This window comes from Sceloporus undulatus, chromosome 5 (assembly GCF_019175285.1).
Source record: "Sceloporus undulatus isolate JIND9_A2432 ecotype Alabama chromosome 5, SceUnd_v1.1, whole genome shotgun sequence".
Classification (NCBI taxonomy): Eukaryota; Metazoa; Chordata; class Lepidosauria; order Squamata; family Phrynosomatidae; genus Sceloporus; species Sceloporus undulatus.
In genome coordinates, this window is record NC_056526.1 from 142,257,841 (window position 1) to 142,277,140 (window position 19,300).

The 19,300-nt window shown below is 40.0% G+C and overlaps 1 protein-coding gene across 3 annotated transcripts in view; it reads right to left on the minus strand.

Annotated features, from left to right (window-relative positions):
- GRIA2 (glutamate ionotropic receptor AMPA type subunit 2) overlaps window positions 1-19,300 on the minus strand; it is a 107,304-nt gene that overhangs the window by 45,432 nt on the left and 42,572 nt on the right. For all 3 annotated transcript variants that reach the window (XM_042467672.1, XM_042467671.1, XM_042467673.1), the window contains exon 3: window positions 9,154-9,393. In XM_042467672.1, the coding sequence (XP_042323606.1) occupies window positions 9,154-9,393 (240 nt within the window). The remainder of the gene's footprint in view (window positions 1-9,153; window positions 9,394-19,300) is intronic.

Sequence of the window (19,300 nt, forward strand, 5' to 3'; positions counted from 1 at the left end):
CGCAAACCTTGCACATGCATCCTAAGGCCTACACAATCCAATCTCTGTTTACATACAGTGCATGTAAACAAAGTGAAAAAAGAGGCCAGGGACTGAAACACTGTAAAAATGTACCCCCTGCAGTGCAACTATGATTTTAGATAGCAATATAATTAAAATTTAACCTTTGAAAGAAGCTCACAAATTGCTCCGCCTGTTAAAAACTAAAGTATATGTCAAAGGGCCACAGTAATCAAACAAGTAATCATTTACAAAGCATAGAGAGGACCCCTTATGGTTCCTTCTTTAATACCTTATGTTGCATTCTGCAACTATACATATCCATGTTAACTGTGTACAGTCCAAGGCAGTGGAGTGAAGAAAGAAGGGAACAAATATCATGGTATGTCTCCTTACTAATATGTTAATTTTCAAGTACTCATGTGGAACAAGGAAAAACCCTCCTGCCATTCATGTGCCCCTAGTGAGACTGCCTGGGGAGCACAGTTAATCTCTCGAAGGGAATGACTGAAATGAGACAATTATGTGAATGTCAGAGTGATGTTTTATTTTTATTTTTTTTAAAAAATAGATCAGGGAATTGATTGAAGGCTGGGCCTTCTCAAAAGGTGCCTTGCCATCAAAGGCCCTGGCTACTGCACCCAACTGTTAGACAAGAGAAGATTAAAATTACAGGGGGCACAGTACAAAAGATTTTGCTCATCACTGGTAGGATCAAACATATGTGACCTGTTCAACCGTACAGTTGGTCCTCTTTATCCACACATTCTGCATCCAAGGATTCAATCATCCACAAATATAATTCCACAAAGCAAACCACAATTTTGTAATTTTATATAAGGGATATCATTTCACTATCCACAAGGGTCTGGAACCAAAATCCAGAAGAATCATAGAATTATAGAACCGTAGAGTTGGAAGAGACCACAAGGGGCATCCAGTCCAACCCCCTGCCATGCAGGAAGTCTCAATCAAAGCATCCCTGACAGATGGCCATCCAGCCTCTGCTTAAAGACCTCCAAAGAGAGAGACTCGACCACACTCCAAGGGAGTGTGTTCCACCATCTAACAGCCCTTACTGTCAGGAAGTTCCTACTAATGTTGAAGTGAAATCTCTTTTCCTGCATCTTGCATTCATTGTTCCTGGTCCTGTTCTCTGGAGCAGAAGAAAACAAACTTGTTCCCTCCTCAATATGACATCCCTTCAAATATTTAAACAGGGCTATCATATCACCTCTTAACCTTCTCTTCTCCAGGCTAAACATCCCCAGCAACCTAAGTCGTTCCTCATAGGGCATGGTTTCCAGACCCTTCACCATTTTATTTGCTCTCCTTTGGACACGCTCCAGTTTGTCAATGTCCTTTTTGAATTGTGGGGCCCGAACTGGACACAATATTCCAGGTGGGGCCTGACCAGAACAGAATACAGTGGCACTATTACTTCCTTTGATCTAGACACTATACTACTATTGATGCAGCCTCAAATTGCATTGGCCTTTTTAGTTGCCACATCACTCTGTTGACTCATGTTCAATTTGTGGTCTACTTGGACTCCCAGATCCCTTTCACATGTAGTCTCATTCAGCCAGGTGTCACCCATCCTATATCTGTGCATTTCATTTTTCTGCCCTAAGTGCAGTACCTTACATTTCTCCGTGTTGAATTTCATTTTGTTGGCTTTGGCCCAGTTTTCTAGTTTATTCAGGTCATTTTGAATGTTGATCCTGTCCTCTGGAGTATTAGCTATTCCTCCTAATTTGGTATCATCTGCAAATTCGATAATTCTGTCATCCAAGTCATTGATAAAGATGTTGAATAGCACTGGGCCCAGGACAGAGCCCTGTGGGACCCCACTGGTCACTTCTCTTCAGGATGAAAAGGAGCCATTGTTGAGCATCCTTTGGGTTCGGCCAGTCACCCAATTACAAATCCATGTAACAATGTCTAGCCCACATTTTACAAGCTTGTTTGCAAGAATGTCATGGGAAATCTTGTCAAAGGCTTTATGGAAATCAAGACATACTATATCCACAGCATTCTCTTCATCTACCAAGCTGGTAATTTTATCAAAGAAAGAGATAAGATTTGTCTTGTATGACATGTTTCTCTGAAACCCATGTGGACTTTTTGTGATTATCAAATTGCCTTCTAAATGTTCACAGACCCTCTGTTTAATGATCTGCTCTAGAATCTTTCCTGGAATAGATGTCAGACTAACTGGACGATAATTGTTTGGATCCTCTTTTTTCCCCTTTTTGAAGATGGGACAATGTTTGCCCTCCTCCAGTCTGCTGGGACTTCTCCTGTTCTCCAGCGGTTCTCAAAGATTATTGCCAATGGCTGCGATATTACATTTGCCAGATGAATAGCACTGGGCTATTAAAATACCAAGGTCCTACTGTAAATCCTCTGTCATGTAATTCTTGTGAGATTTGGAGCCATGATTTGCCCAGTTCAGATTTCCCCATGCTTAGGATTTCCAGACAACACTAGATCTTACAGCTCAAAGGTCCAAACCTGTCACTGTGCCCATAACTGGATTTTTGTTTCCTCTGCCAATAATAACTTATCTTTTCTACAATATGCAGTGGGTGGGGTGGAGATATACATACTTCAGGCATGCAAACGTGGCTGATGGTATGATATACACCACTTAATGTCAATTTTTGCTTGTAGTTTGGGAATATCTAAAAATATGTACAAAGCCAAAGGTTTCTGGTTTTCATGATTTTCAAGATCTTTGTTAATATTCATTGACCACAATCCAACAGAGTTAAAGTGCATTGGATTATTAGGCTTTCATTTAATCTAGAAATACTCTTTTAGCTAAGGAAGATTTTGCAGCTGAGATGATGAGTGTGTGTGTGTGCACATGTGTGTGCATGTGTGCCTATAAGTACTTTCCTATACAGTCCACTTAATTCAGCTGAAATCAATTCTATAACACAAGCATACTAAAGAATATGAAGCAAATTTCTTGTTCCTCCCACACAGCTTTCCAGATCCTTTTTGTAACTTACTCAGATCAGTTCATTTGTCACTACTGCTTTTGACAGAAAGAACATTTTGTTTTCATAATTGGATCTTGCATAGAAAATTAAGATACTGAACTAAATCAAGCACATAGATAAAAGACATATATGAAGAATACAAATCTCTACACATATTGATTTTCATAATTTATACATTGATTTTACTGGTTATGCACACTGAGAAAAACTCATGAAATGTGATCACAGTATATGGTTATCTTCACTAAAGATACTAGGAAGAGATTTTTCCTTTTAAAAATCATGAAATGGGTGGTTTAAAATTATTCAGACCATGTTAATGAACAGAAAGCCTCTGGTGAAGGCATCCCGGCCTAGAGAAGCTAGATTGGCACCTCCCTTGGTGTCTTTTAGAAGCAAGCAAAGACTTTCTTGTGTCACTAGGACACAAGAGAACTCATTGTGGGGATAGACTGGAAACAATGCGTTTTATTGTCTGTATTTTTTGTTTGTGCTTTTAAATGGATATGCTTTTACATTTTCTTCAATTCTATGTACATTGGACCTTTAGTATCCACTGGGGCTTGGTTTCAGGACACCCCCCCCCCCATGGTTACCAAAATCTGAAGATGCTTAAGTCCTATTATATACAGTGGCATAATAAAATGGTGTCCCTTATATAAAATGGCAAATTAAGGTTCACTTTTGGTGGCGCAGTGGTTAAATGCCTGTACTGCAGCCATTCACTCAAAACCACACGGTTGCGAGTTCAAGACCAGCAAAAGGGCCCAAGCTTGACTCAGGCTTGCATCCTTCTGAGGTTGCTAAAATGAGTACCCAGACTGTTGGTGGCAAATTAGCTTACTTGCTAATTAGCTTACTTGCTGTTCACCGCTATGATCTTTGGAATAGCGGTATATAAATAAAACAAATTATTATTATTAATGGATGGTTGAATCATTGCATAAAATAATCTGTGGACAGGGAGGGCTGACTACACCTTAATTTCACTTTAATTTTTATATGTTTTAATGATGTTGACTTTAATCTGTACCTATTTTAATTTTGTTGATTTCCAAGGGTTGGGAAGAAATCATTAAGTAAATAAATCACAATCATAGGCTGTATATGCACTGCAGAAATAATTCAGGTTGATACCACTTTATCTGCTGTGGCTCAAAGCAATGGAATCCTGGGCTTTGTTGTTTTGTGAGACATTTAGCCTTCTCTGTCAGAGTGCCACAACAAACTATAATTCCCAGGATTCCATAGCTTGTGTCAACTTGCGTTATTTCTACAGTGTGGATATAGCCATAATCATTGCTGTCAGATACGGACTACTTCAGAGACTGTTTTCTGGAATACCCTGCCTTCTAGAGTAAAGGGAGTGTCCTTGTAGGGTGATGTAAAAGTATGGATTACACACTTTTGGACATAAGCCATTCATATGAAATATGTCTGTATTTCTCATGAATGGCTTATGTCCAAAAGTGTCTTGCTTCCCTATTCCCAGAGCAACAGAAATATCTTCCCCTCCTCTGTACCCCAAACGTCCCTTTGGCCTCATCCACACTGTAGAAATAATTCGGGTTGGCACCACTTTAATTGCCATGGCTCAATATTATGGAATTCTGGGAAGTATAATTTGTTGCAGCACCAGAGGACCAGTTAAAGTGGTGTCAAACCAGATTAATTCTTCAGTGTGGATCCATTTGATAGCAGAAAACTGGTTCTGTTTCACTTTTCTCGCCCTCTGAAGCAGTTATTGGGAGTGAACAGCGGGATGTTGTAGTTGAAGGGTATCACTCCACAGTTCCACTGAGGGAAGTACTTCCATCAATTCCTTGCAGGATCCCACATCTTTCAGCTTCTTACAGATGGAAACTGGGACACATGAAGCCAAGCAACATCCCAGTGTCGTCAAGATGACAAAAGTTATTAATAAGGAAAAATGCACAAGTTAGGAGAGGCTGCAGCAGTTTGCTTTTGCCTGAGCCTACAAGGGAGGTCAAGATTCATCCCTTCTCTCCCCTCCCCTAGTTCAGTCAATTGAGTGCAAATCCCTTTTCCATTTTGAGCTCAGTTTGCTGCAACTGAAGTAAACTGAGGACAAAGTGAGAGGAGGAGGGAGAAGTGATACATTTTAAGAACAGCTGAAAATGGACTGAGAGAGGGTTAACCAGGACTGTCATACCAATTCAGGACAGCTGGAGACTATTTACGTAATCCATGTATGTTTGTGTGCATTCTTCCTATACATACAAAAGCATAAATGAGATAAAATGTACAGTCAGCCCTCCACATTTGCTGGGGATAGGGGCACAGGACCCCCGCAAAAGTGAAAAACCACAAATAATTCTAGGCCCCTCCCAAACGCACAAAAAAAGTATGATCTGCAGATTCAACCCACCATGGATTCCTTTGAAAAGGCAAGGTTCCTTCGCAAGGCAGAGTTGAACTATGCTATATTTGAAAGGAGGTGTGCTGTAGACTGATTCTCATGTTTATACTTCAAATGCTTTTAAATTGTTTTTCAATTAGTGCTATCTTTGGTAGAGTAACATTTAATTTTAAAAAACCCTATTCTGATTGGTATTTAGTTGCATTTTCTTTTGCAACTATGCTTTGAGATTCCTTGGGTCCAATATTGGAACAAAGCCAGAACATAAACAAAATAAATAATGGGAGAAATGTATTTAGTATGCATTTTTATGCATTTCTCTCTGTAAAAAAATACCAGGGACTTGCACTGCAACATTTGGAGAAGTATGAACTGGAAGATAATTGTGCTCCAGATTGTCTATAAGTTTAAGAAGTGCAAATTAGATCAGTTCATATTAAAATTTGAACCAAATGGATTTCTTCTCCTTCCCTAGGCAAAAGGCAGTGAAGAAGTATTAATAAAGATTTGCTTTTTGTCACATGCTTTTCACTCACTATGTCTCTCCTCAAGTTAGTTAGGATCATTTCTTTCATGCATCAGTTTGTTGACCTCACTTATAATCACACAGATCAACTTGAAAACTATCCTTGCAAGCTATCAGCCGGTTTTCTATGACTGCACCTTCTTCTTCTTTTTAATTCTTTGATTCTTTCTCTCTGTTCCACACAACTTTCTATTTTGTTTCTTTTGAATCCTGTCTCAAGTTTATTGTTTAATACTTTTCACAATGGAAGAACATGGAAGTCAATTCATAATTGCAAGAATTACTAGCAACAACATTTTTCAACAGTAGGTTTGGATTTTTTTTAAAAAATATATCAGTGCTATTTCTTCAGTTGTAACAGATTTAAAAGGTAAATATTAGATTGCTGATTTGTCTCAGCTGATGGGATTTATTTTCTTCTAGATGACTGCAAAGAAGAAATGTATGTATGTTCTTGGCACTTCTACAGGTCTTTTTATTGTGACACCAGGAAGAAATGTGTATCAAGGGCCTTTTAAAAAGAGTTTTATGGCTTGGTAAAATTCCTTAATAAGGCATTCTGGGAATTGTAATTCCCAAAGGAGAACTCAAAAAATAAACACTGATATAAATTTCTTTCCTTTCACAAGGCAGCTGTTAGTGCTTCTTAATGTGAAAATGGTTAAATGCTGGGGGGGGGGGGGACAAAAAAGAAAGATAATAAGCAAATGCTTGAAGGGCCCTTTCAAAAGAAACCACGCAGAACACCAACTTTGGAAGAAGGGAGCTGGCAGGAGAGTAGCAGCAAAGCAAGACTGAACCTTTCCAACGTTTGCTTTTCAATCCAAAACTTCACTGAACTACCTTTCTCAACTATGGTCTTCCAAAAGGCTAGTACATTTGGGAAATCTTTAGCACACAATTGTGAAGGGGGAGAGAGCCCTCTGGCAGGTTTCACCATAAGCCAAAACCTCACAGAGCACCTAAAATAACGTTTATTTTTTTCTGAGTGATTTTTCATCCAAATAACTTTAAGCAGCCAGGAAAATGCCCCCAAATCAGCCAAAATAGAAACTGGGAGGTTTTTTGTTTTTGTTTTTAAATTCCAGATCCCCCCCCCCTCCCAAGATATATAGGGATGTGTGTTGGGACCAAACTCTTGTGTTTTGCCATGGTTTTTGAGCCATGAGAGGTGAAAAATCACACATTTGGGGGGGGGGGAAGGTACTGGGTGCTGGTATCTATAGTCAACTCTGAATTAAGCGGTCTCAAGTAATGTAAAATATGCAAACCCAATAAATTCCTTTGCCATCCATAGCCATAATTGTTAGGTCCCTACTTTCTCCTTTACTTGGAATGCTAAGATTAGCTTTTTCACCAAGTGGGTGAAACCTCTGAACCACTGTCAGAGGCAATACTCTGAGTGACTTCTCAGAGGCCACCCTTCTCTCGCCATGGAGTGGTGATGTGTGATGCTGCTGCTGCTACTTGCCTATTCTTTTCTGCAGCTGTGGTTCTTTTGACTGAGGGAGCCAAAGGATCAGAGAAGGATGAGTGAGTGCATGCCCTTTTCATCTTTGTCTGCTGCCCTGGTTTTCTCCACTGAGCGAACCGAAGCACCAGAGAAGGAGGTGTGGCCACATGCCCCTTTCATCTCTTGGGATCGTCTCACTAGTCCAGCCACCATCCTACCCCCGGCAGCCCTTTCCAGGTCTGGGTGGTTGGTGGGTGTCTGGGCAAGTGGCTCAGTGGGAGGGAGGGCAGGGTAGGTCACTACCATTGCCAACTGGGAGCTCTTTCCATATGGGGCTGGGTGGCCAGGAAACTGGGGGGACAGGTGAGTGAGGTAGAAGGAGGGAAGGAGAGAGGGAGGGATGGCAGAGTAGGACATCACCTGGCAGCCCTGTCCTGGCACCCACACTGGGTGACACCAGCCCTAGTGTCACCACTGAGCACTATAAAGATCCTAAAATCTCCAACTTTCAGAGCAGCATCCTATGGAACCTTGTGATTTGTCATTTAATGAAGTATGTAGAATTCTGAAGGACTGTCTTGTTCCAAATAAGCATGCTCATGTCTGGAGATCTTCAGAAGAGGCCCTTCTCTGTATTCAACCACCTCACAGGTACATCTAGTGAGGAGGTGGGAAAGGATTTCTTTCACAGGCTTTTGAGAAGTAACTGCAGATGGGGAAAGAGCTTTCAGGGCATGTCTACACTGACCAGAATACTCTAGGCTTCTCCCAGAATATTCTGGCCCTATAGGTGTCCTGAATTTCCCCCATTCTCTCTGCACTCCAGACTGGTGCCAAGCAGTTAGCTACATATGCATCCTGCTGCTGCTCTCGTGGGCATATCATTCCTTCTGAGATCAGAAACAAAGCACTCAGCATCACTCATATGGCTGGGTGCCTCATTATGACCTCAGAGGGAGCAACTTACACCAGTGGCTGCAATGTTGGGTGGCACAGCAGGAAATACTCTTCCCTTCCATATGGCCCTGATAAGGGTAGTCAGCGGCAGGATGAGAAAGAAAAGAGTCATCCCAGAAACAATGCCACACTGAATATTACTAGGGCAAAGAGAGGTTGCTACTAACTTGGTCTTATTTCTTGGTCCCCAGAAAGATGTACATGGGAAGACTCTTTCATAACTATTGTAGTTTTCCTAGAGACATCAGTTCTGTAAAAACTATTCTTTCAAGAAGGTCTTATGCCAGTCTGTGCAATTTTAGAGTCATGGGAATGCATCCTAGGGCTAATAGGAATTTTAGGATCTTTCCTGCCAAGGTCTTTGACAACAGTCAATGATATCTTGGCCTTGGAGGGGAGATCTCCTATCAGATCTCTATCCTATTCCCAGCCATGACAGAGTTTTCAGTAGTAGCAGTAGTCTCCTCCCCTCGAAGTAGGGCACTGATCATGGAAAGGGACAAAAAAAGGTATTTGGTGTAGAGTGGGAAGATCAGATGAATATTTTCCTTCACACAAGTCTTTTGGACAGGTTTGTAGCAGTATCCACATAGATCTTTATATATCCATATATCAGACCTATAAACAATGTTTTAGATCCGGATGGAGGCTTAATGCTCTGTTTCTCTATTATAGGAGCTACTAATTCTTTCTGCACCCTCTCCTCAAATGTCCAAGGCTAAAAATTATATCCTCTGTTATGCTTGGCCCTTGTGGTGCCACTTCATCATTTCAATTAAGTTTATGGTGGAAAATTAATTTCAGTAAGTCATAAATAACATCTTACCTCTGTCACTGTCATAAAGATAGGCAAACTTGTTCCAGTCATAATATTCAATCAAGCTCAGAAGTGCTCCCTTGAGGTCAGGCCTCATCTGGATGACAAAAGGGTGTGTTCCATCTGTTGGGAAACTGGGTGTTATGAAGGATACATGAAGGGTTCCACAAAATGATGTTATAGTATTTACAGACTTCTTGTCATAAAATCCAAAAATAGCAAAGACTCCTCTTGAAAACTGGGAGCAAACTGCAAGAGAGAAACAAACAACAAAAAAAGATATTTCATACAGTGCAATTACAACATCTGCAACATTTTTATAAAGAGCAAAAATTGTATTGTGCTAGAGAGGCTGAGATTTTCCAGCAATTTCTCAAACAGAGAGAAGTTTTGATTCTTATAAGGAGATCCCTCTGTATTCTTATATATAGTGCCATAGCCACGTGGTTTCTCTTTTATATCTGCAAATCATGAGCCAGGATAGTGATGCTTTGGAAGCAGGCTCCTGAAATCAAGACATTTGAAGGTCCAACCCAAAATCACAAGAGAAAACCATATGGTGGCATGTAAAAATGTTGTTTAAGCACAAATGAGACTGAAATGCATTTTTGTAAAACTTGCAACTTTCTCAAGGGTAGGAGAAGAAGTGAAAGTCCAATTAATATTCATTATTCCACTGAATCTTATTTAACCTTGATTGTGGCTTTTTGTATACATAAATGCGAGGCAAAGTACTTGAAATATATATTTTGCTAACCTTTATGCTAAGTTTATTACAGTATTCTTGTGATGTAAATACATACACACCTATGCTCATGTGTCCATGCTCACACATAGTTTTAAATCATCTGTAGAAGTATTAGTTGGATGTGCAATATTTCCCTGGCTGATTATGGGTAACCACTAAAAACTGCCACTGAATGGAAGAAAAAACTAAATTCTATGTGATGTACCATATTTTCTAATCTTCTGCTGGCACAACCCCTATTTATACCAATGAAAGTACTTTTGGGGTCACTGTGCAAGGAGGATCCAAAACACACTGCTCTGGCTCAGTGCTAGGGAACTCTGGGAATTGTAGTTTTTTGAGGCACCAACAGAAGGCTAAATGTCTCACAAAATTACAATTCCCAGAATTCCCTAGCATTGAGCCAGGGCAGTTAAAGCAGTCTCAAACGAGATTACTTCTTCAGTGTGTTTTGGACCTCAGTATAAAAATCAGTTGCACATAAAACTTTACTACAGAGGGGCTTCTTTCACTCTCAGTGAGGCTCAGTAAATAGTCAAATCCAGTTTACAACATCTCATTCATTTGTTGCTAAACTGTATTTAGTCAACATGAGAGGAAGGAGAGTGTATTAGTGCCATTGACATCATCCCTCATTCTGTTGCCTACACTGCTCTGAAGTGGAAAACCTCTGCTATCCATGGATAGATGGGAAAGAGTGGAAAACAAACTCCTTATTTTTAGGTTTCCAAATGTCATGCTCTGTGAAGAAACGAGATTCAGAGGAGGAAGCATAGGAACCCAGCCTTGAACCTGGCCCCAGTCCCTCAGTGCCTACACTAGCAGAGACTGCTACCAATGAGGACAGGCAGGAACACAGCACCAGTGCAGCAGAGGTTCCTGCTCGCTTGGGTACTGAGGAGAAGGAGCAGGCACTTCCTTCAGCAAACAAAGATCCAAAAGTGAGGTTTGGCATTGCTCACAAAGAATTTATTACAAACACCAAGCAATTAGGAAACAGCTGCACTTGTGAGAGCTGGAGATACAAGCCTGGGAAGAATGCCAGAACCTTTGTCAGAGGTTAAATCCACTCCCAGATTGTGCAACACCCTGCTGTAGGAGATCCATCCATCAAATGACCAAAGACAGTTTTAAAAAATCTGTCAAGACGGATCTCTTCTGGCAGGCCTTTCCTGAATAGAATCCCTCACCCAAATAAAAATATAATTGAACCCCCTTCCCATCATGTATAGTGTATAACTCAGCCAATATGATCACACTGAGTACTGATTATTATTTGTTTTTAATAGACTAATTTTAATTGTACTATGTTTAATTCTTTTGGGGGGATATGGGGATATTATATACATAATGTAATTTCTATTGGACTGATTTTTAGGTGTAAGCTACTTTGATTGTTTGGCAACAGAAAGGTGAGATATAAATAAAGTTGTTGTTGTTATTATTATTATTATTATTATTATTATTTGACTTCCCTGCCAAAAGCTCACTTACCGGAGACTCTCTTGTTGCCTGATCTTGGACTGGTTGACTATTCTGATTACTCAAACCCTGGCTCAACAACCTTGCTTTTGTAACCCTTGGTATGTTCTGGCTTCTGTCAGAGACTCAGAAATCCAACATATGAGATAGAGGAACGATGCTGAGGCCAACATGCCTGTCACATGTGATATTCTACTCCTTTTCTTCCTTTTCTTACTGTTTTTACTAACATCACAGGATATTGTGCAGAGTAGAATGCTACAACATATAATGAAATAAAGAAGTAAAAAGAAATCATAAGAAGACCAGGACTTAGAAGGCACCTATGAAAGAACTAGATAAGAAGTTTAAAGATAATTCATTGAATACTAAAGTAAGAATTGTCCATACCATTGTATTTCTCATTTCTATGTATGGTTGTGAAAGCTGGATACTGAAGAAAGCTGACAGAAAGAAAATTGACTCATTGAGACATGGTGCTGAAGAAGAGTTCTGTGGATACTGTGGACTGCTAAAAAGACAAATAAATGGGTTGTAGAGCAAATCAAGCCTGAACTTTCCCTATCAGCCAAGATGACTAAACTGAGACTGTCATACTTTGACATATCATGAGAAGACATGACTGACTAGAAAAGACAACAGTGCTTGGTAAGGTAGAAGGCAGGAAGAAAAGAGGAAGATGGCTAGCCTCAATCAAGAAAACCACAGCCCTGAGCCTGCAAGATCTGAGCAAGGCTGCTGATGACAGAGTGACTTGAAGGTCTCTCATTCAAAGGGTCACTATAAGTCAAAGTCAGGTTGATGGCAGTTAACAACAAATATAATGGCACATCTATTTGCCACAGAATACTCTGTGGTAGATAATAATATAATAGGTTTTATTTTTTAAGTGGGTGGCAGGGGTTGAGCAGTAGGACACAGAACCTCCCTCCTCTGAAGTGAGTGAATTGTCATGATTCTGGACGAGAATGGTTGTTGTGGCAGTAAGACTACAACTTTCTTTATTGTTTCCCTGCTCTTTATCTTTTAACTTATTTTGGTTTGTTTCAGTGTTTCAGGTGATACACAGTCTGGATTCACTTTATGGAAATGTGTGTGTGAGTGTACATACACACATATAGAATCATAGAATCGTAGAGATGGAAGAGACCACAAGGGCCATCCAGTCCAACCCCCTGCCATGCAGGAAATCTAAATCACAGCATCCCCGACAGATGGCCATCCAGCCTTTGTTTGAAGACCTCTAAGGAAGGAGACTCCACTACACTCCGAGGGAGTGTGTTCCACTGTCGAACAGCCCTTACTGTTAGGAAGTTCCTCCTAATGTTGATGTGGAATCTCTTTTCCTGCAGCTTGCAGCCATTGTTCTGCGTTCTAGTCTCTGGAGCAACAGAAAACAAGCTTGCTCCCTCCTCAACATGACAACCACTACATTATGGTAGAAGTCCATTGTGTCAGTGTTTTAATTTCATTTGCACTTCCATAGGGGTGTCGGATGGGAGCAATGATTGGGGGAGAAAGTTGTTGGCTTTGTGTCACCTGTTTTTCAAAATCCTGGTTTCCAGGCAGTATAGGAGAGCTGGCTTATGCCACCTGTTCCACATTACATGCTTCTGTACAAGCCAGTACTCCCATACTGTTTTGGTTGCACTGACACCTCAGCCCAAAGAGCTAGGCATTCAAGGAATGGGCAGCACAGAGCCAATAGCTTTCTCCCATCATTCTTGCTGTCATTTTTAATTCCTTTTCCTATTATCTTCACTAACATAGTCATAACACTGGTACAGGCAACAGAAATTCATTGTATATTATAGATATTCCCCAAACAGGGGTGGGATAGGAAGAAACCTCTTCGCTTTAAAGCAAAAAGTTATGGTTGGACGTTTACCTCTTAAAGCAAGGAAATTCAGTCCACAGATCAACCTGCCACCAAGTAAACAGTGTCACTTAATCCCGCTGGCCATTCCATTCCATATATAGCATATCACTAGACATATGGAATAACTGAAATGGAACAGAGCCTTTTGTAGTGTCAGTAAGTGCAAATAGCAACCATTAGGATTGGTGTCACCCGGTGTGGTAACTCATGGTATCATTCCCCTTCGACCTTCTCCTATACACCAAACAGAATCTTTAGTTATATTTTTTGTACTAGAGTTAACTCATAAATTGTAACTCATAAATTGGAAATGTGACAAAGAAGTAGGATTCTATTATTGCTGGTGGGAGTGCACAATCGCTAAGGAATATTGGAGTACTGTTCATGGAGTGATAAAAACAATTTTTAAAATGGAAGTTGGGGCAGATCCCAAAGCATATTTATTAAATATAATAGAAAATGAAGAATTCGAAAAAAACACATGGTTAGCTTTTATTTTATTGTAGCAGCAAGAACACTGTTTGCGAAATATTGAAAAAGTGCAGAGGTACCCGATCTAGAAGAATGGAAATTGAAAATATATGATTATTATGCGATGGACAAATTAATTAACATGTTTGTTAAACCAAAAATCTCTGGTGAAATTTAATTTGGATTGGGAACCATGGATAGAATATATAAAGATGGAAAATGATAATCTAAACAAGGTATTAGATTGTTATTGTAGACAGATTCTAGAAAATATGACTGAAATGTTAATTTAGCTATTTAGTTATCTATTGAGGAGATTGACCTATGAGAGAATTGTACTGAATAGATTAATTTTGAATATAAGAGGATTGGAAAGTGAACAGAAATAAAGTGGGTTGAGTATTAATAGCTGGAACCTAAGCGGTAACTTGATGAAAATATAATAATAGATTATTTACAAAGATTATAAAGATATTGGATATGGCATAAAGTTATAGTTAAGAGTATATATAGAAAGTACTAAGAAACAAACAAATGTTAAGCATCTCAAGAAATCAGGAAGTTTTATGTTATGTCTTCATAGTTAGTGTTTATGTTTCTTGTGATGTTGTTAGTGATGTTTGTGTTTGTGTTGATTTATATGTGTTTAATACAATAAACTTTAATAATTAAAACATTAAAAATTGTAATTCCTGTATATCACTGAATATAATCACAATAATTGTGATATAAACAACTAACAAAATTAAAATTGTGCCTTTAAACTACAGTATTCTATGCACAGCATGAACATATTTAAATGTACATTTTTCATGTGGTTACAGTGAAAATATGGTCAGATGTGATGGTTTTAAAGCAAATTTTAAAAGAATTTATTTTTTTTAATTTTTAAAAACCTGTAGCCTTTCCTTTCTCTTCTCACTGAGCCTTGTCCCATTCAAAGCATCTCTTTAGTGTTTTAAAGGCATGCAAGTGAATGCCACAACCCATTTCTACCAAAAGACATCTGTTATACCCTTAGGATGTCACATAATATGGCCTGCACATCTTCCCCACTAATGATGCCCCTGGCAAACAGTAGATTTAAAGCATTATCCTCAGTAAAATTAGACCTTCTGTTGTAATGCAAAATGAACAGTTTTGGGGAGAAGGAAGGGACAGCTAGCATGCCCATCTTTAGAATTTTCTTGAGGTTGATAAGTAGTCCAAATTCCTAGACTAGATGACAGCACAGCTCTTGTGTTTATATGGGGATGAAGTTAAGGTACAAGAGCCTGTATTTTGACTCAAGGGGGGGGGGGATATGATCTAAGGACCAAATACCCTTCCTCATGGGGATATAATCCTAAACCAAAGCTTTTTTTTCCTTAAAAAAAGCATCCTGTTTGAATTGTGGAAAAACCTAATAGAATGCCACAATTATTCTGAACAAAGCAAAGAATCAACAGAAACACAACACTTAAATTCAGTATCCAAAGCAGATCAAATTCTCCTAAGGCTTAGTTAGGCATCTAAGGAAACTCACAAAGGAGAGAGAGAAATGACATAGCTGTGTAATGCTATCTCCTACAGAGACAGGTGCTGAACACTACAAGCTTTTATTCCTAAATATGCTCTGCACTATGTGCTGTAAAAGTGAATAATAGCAATAAATATAAAGATGGCAAAAAGCGGGGGGTGGGGGGTGGAGCACAACATCTACCAGTCACTTCTATGTGGGAGGTAACATTAGGATTTCCTGCATGGCATGGGGTTGGACTGGATGGCCCTTGCGGTCTCTTCTAACTCTGTTATTCTATGATTCTATGGCCACCTGAAAGCACCCATAAGTATACAGTGGCTACACCATATAAATAATAAGTATAAAATAGTTGCACAGAATATAGAAATGTCAATGAATAATTCACAACAATTTGCTATTTTTTCATGACATTCCTAGGCAGCTGCCGGAGTCCCACATCTTACTCTGCCTCCCAGTAGTGTCAACTTGGCCAGAATGAAATGCTGCTGTCAAACAACTGCCTTGTTTTCTCACTAACTGTTTCCAGATACAGTATAACCCAGAAGAATTGGAAAAAAGCATGCGGGCAAGTTGCCTAGCAACAAATTCCAGCTTTTCTCTTCCACCTCTTTCTTCTCTGCTACTTGCCACAAACCAGTCAAATCCAAACTACTAGATGAAAGACTTATGACTGGCAACTGCATGGTTGAAAAAAATAGTCATCATTTATTACTTTCTCCATGCATTTCCTGATTTGCCCATATTTAGGTCTAAATAATTTCTGCAAAACAGATCACTGTGTCCTACAGTTAACAGACAGCTCTACATGTCAATTAGATGTAATAAAACGTTCAGGCAAGGTATATTCATATATCACAACCAAGATCTTTTACTATTCACAGATAGAAAAGAAGAGCCTTGGTTGATCATACCAAAGGGCATCTTGGGCATCATTCCTCTCAACCAGATACCAGTAAACACAATAGCACTCTCTTATTTGTGTTCACTCAGCAACTGATGTGAAAAGACACACTGTCTCTGTAACAATTTCTTTATTACTAATGCTAAAGAACAGGAACATACCCCATAGCATATTTTTCAGATCAGTTTTCCCTGAGTTTGGAAACAATGGCAAAAATATCTACATTTCACAAACAGACAAATTCCTCCCAGGGAAAACCAGTGAGAGCTAATCTCTTCTTACTTAGTTTTAAAATAAACACACAAAGCAATGCTTTCACACCTGTCCATGCAGGAATTAGGTATGCTAAATGTGTATAGAATCAAAGTCTGAAAGACAACAGAGAGACAGTGATGTTTCACTGATCCCTTCTCATTAGCAGAACATAATCTTGCATGAAACCATTGAATTAAAAAAGGGTAATTGAGAAGAACTAAGAAGATATACAGACCAGCATAAAGAGGTGGCATCAAGGTGGAGTGGGGCCATGGCAACCGACCGCTGACCACCCCAACTCCACCCTGATGCCACTGTTACACTGCCTGCCCAACCAGATGGTGGGCAGCATCATGCTGTTTCTGTGGCACAGCGTTTAGACACGCTGCGCTGAAGAAACAGGGAAAAGCCACCACCACTGCGACAAGGGCGGCTTTTTGCCAGCTCCAAAAGGAGCTGCTTTCTGCTACTTCTTTTGGAGCTGGCAAATCTCCAGATTGGGGCTGCAGTGTGCAGTTGCTGCAGCCCTGATCCAGCGCACAAAGGGACAGTGTGACATCGCCCTTTGGTGCTATCTGTTTAGGCCCTAAGTTTAGTACACCGATAATCTGAGAATTGCCTTGGGTAACACCTCACCACTCCCATATTATATAGTATAACACAACAAGAAACAAACTTTCAATTTCAAGTAAGCATTTAGAGTTTATTTCCTACTGTGGCAAAAGATCACAAGATCTTTCTAATGTGATATCACATCTCATATGAGGATAGCAGTGGTGAGTTCTTTCAGTCAGGAAAATGTTCATCGGGAAGAGTTCGTGTTCAGTCCAGAAAGGATTCTAATACTGAAGTGATAGGAAATTATCAGGGGCAAATGGTCTGAGACAGCAGTTCACATCCTCATTCAATAAAGTGATATATACAGTGGTCCACTAGTGTATGTATGGAATAGTCACATGTTGGCCATTCAGTATTGCACAAATCTTATGGAGAAGAGAAAATTTTCTCCTTTCTCATAGGTTCTGTCTCCTTTCCCTTAACACTCATTTCATGCTAGACCTAATCATATCTTACAGAAACCCCACAGAAACCAACAGAATATATGTTATTCGTGACCAACATATGCCCGATTTCTGTCAGTGGGTTTTGCTCTGAAAATCAATAAGGATGGGTTTACCCTGCTCAGAATACTCCAAGGTGGCCCCAGAATATTCTGGTCCCAAAGCTGCTCCAACTTTGCCCCATTACCTGTGCATTTTGGAGAAATGTCAGGTGGTTGTCTAAACTGCAACTTGCTGTGCCACCTAACAGTGCTGCCACCGCCAGCATGTGCTTCTTCCTTTGAGGCTAGATATGACGTGCCCAGCATTGATCACATGGGTGGGCATCTCACTGTAACCTCAGAGGAGTGACTCGCACCAGCAGCAGGTGGCACAACAGGACACTGTGTTGCCAGCAACCTGGTGTAACTCTGGAGTTCTCCTGATTTTCTGGGAAGATCCATAACAAATTGTGAGTCTTTTACATTTTTGTTAAAGCAGAGATGGCTCAGATTTGCTGTGGGCCTGCCCTTCCCATGTGTAGCCAATCCACAATCAAATTAGTCCTTTGGTCCTGTGCTGTCTGGACAAGGGAATGTGAGGACAGAAGGAAAGTACTGCAAATGCCCCATGTCAGTAATAACCTTGCAGATTTCTATACAGGAATTTCCAACTTTGTGTCTCATTATTTAATTCTTAGTATAATCCCTTAAGTGGTCAAAATTGGACCCAAGTGGATAATTTGTATGTAAGATATTTTTGGTAACAGCTGCTGGATTCCTTTCAAAATAATTCTATTACGGTGTATTCTATTCTGTTATTATTATTATTATTATTATTATTATTATTATTATTATTATTAAACTTTATTTCTAAAGCGCTGTAATTATACACAGCGCTGTACAAAGTCGATAAAATTAGGAGTAAATAAAAGCCTGCCCAAGGCGTACATTCTAAGATAATAACATTTAAAAGAGGAATAGATAAAATTACCATATAGAAAAGAAAAAACAGATTAAAAACATCAAATATCAAACAAATCACATCACATCAAATATTGTCAGACAGCCAGATGACAATCACAAATTCCCTGAGAACGCTTCCCTAAACAATATGGTTTTCAGCTCTGTCTTAAAGCTGGTTAGGGAAGTGATGAGCCGTGCATGCAGAGGAAGAAGGTTCCAGGAATGAGGGGCAGCAAGAGAGGGGATGGATCCGGGATGGGGCAGAGAAGATCCTGGGTTGGGAGAGGAGACTTTGGCTACCAGAGCGGAGAGTGCGAGTAGGGATGTAGGGAGAGAGAAGATCAGTTAAATAAAGAGGGGCCAGCCCATGCAGGGCGTTAAAGGTGAGTAGCAGAAGTTTGTACCTGATGCGGAAAGGAAAAGGGAGCCAGTGAAGGGAAGACAACAGAGGGGAGACATGATCATAACGGCGAGCGAGTGAAATAATGCGTGCAGCTGAATGCTGAACAGAAATTAATGGGTGGAGATGAGAGAGGGGAAGCCCTGCCAGGAGGAGGTTACAGTAGTCTAGTCGTGAGACCACTAGGGCATGGACCAGTGTTTTTGCGGTAGAAGCTGAGAGATATGGACGGATTTTGGCAATATTATAGAGAAAAAATCTACAGACTTTGGCTGTAGTCTGGATCTGAGGGATAAATGACAAAGAGGAGTCAAAGATGAAACCGAGACTGCGGGCTTCCTGGACCGGCTGGATCGAGATGTTATTGACGGAGATAGAAAAGGAATAGTGAAGGGTGGGCTTAGGAGGGAAAACAAGAAGCTCGGTCTTGGACATGTTGAGCTTCAGACGCCGAAGGTGCATCCAGTGGGAGACAGCTGTTAAACAGGATGAC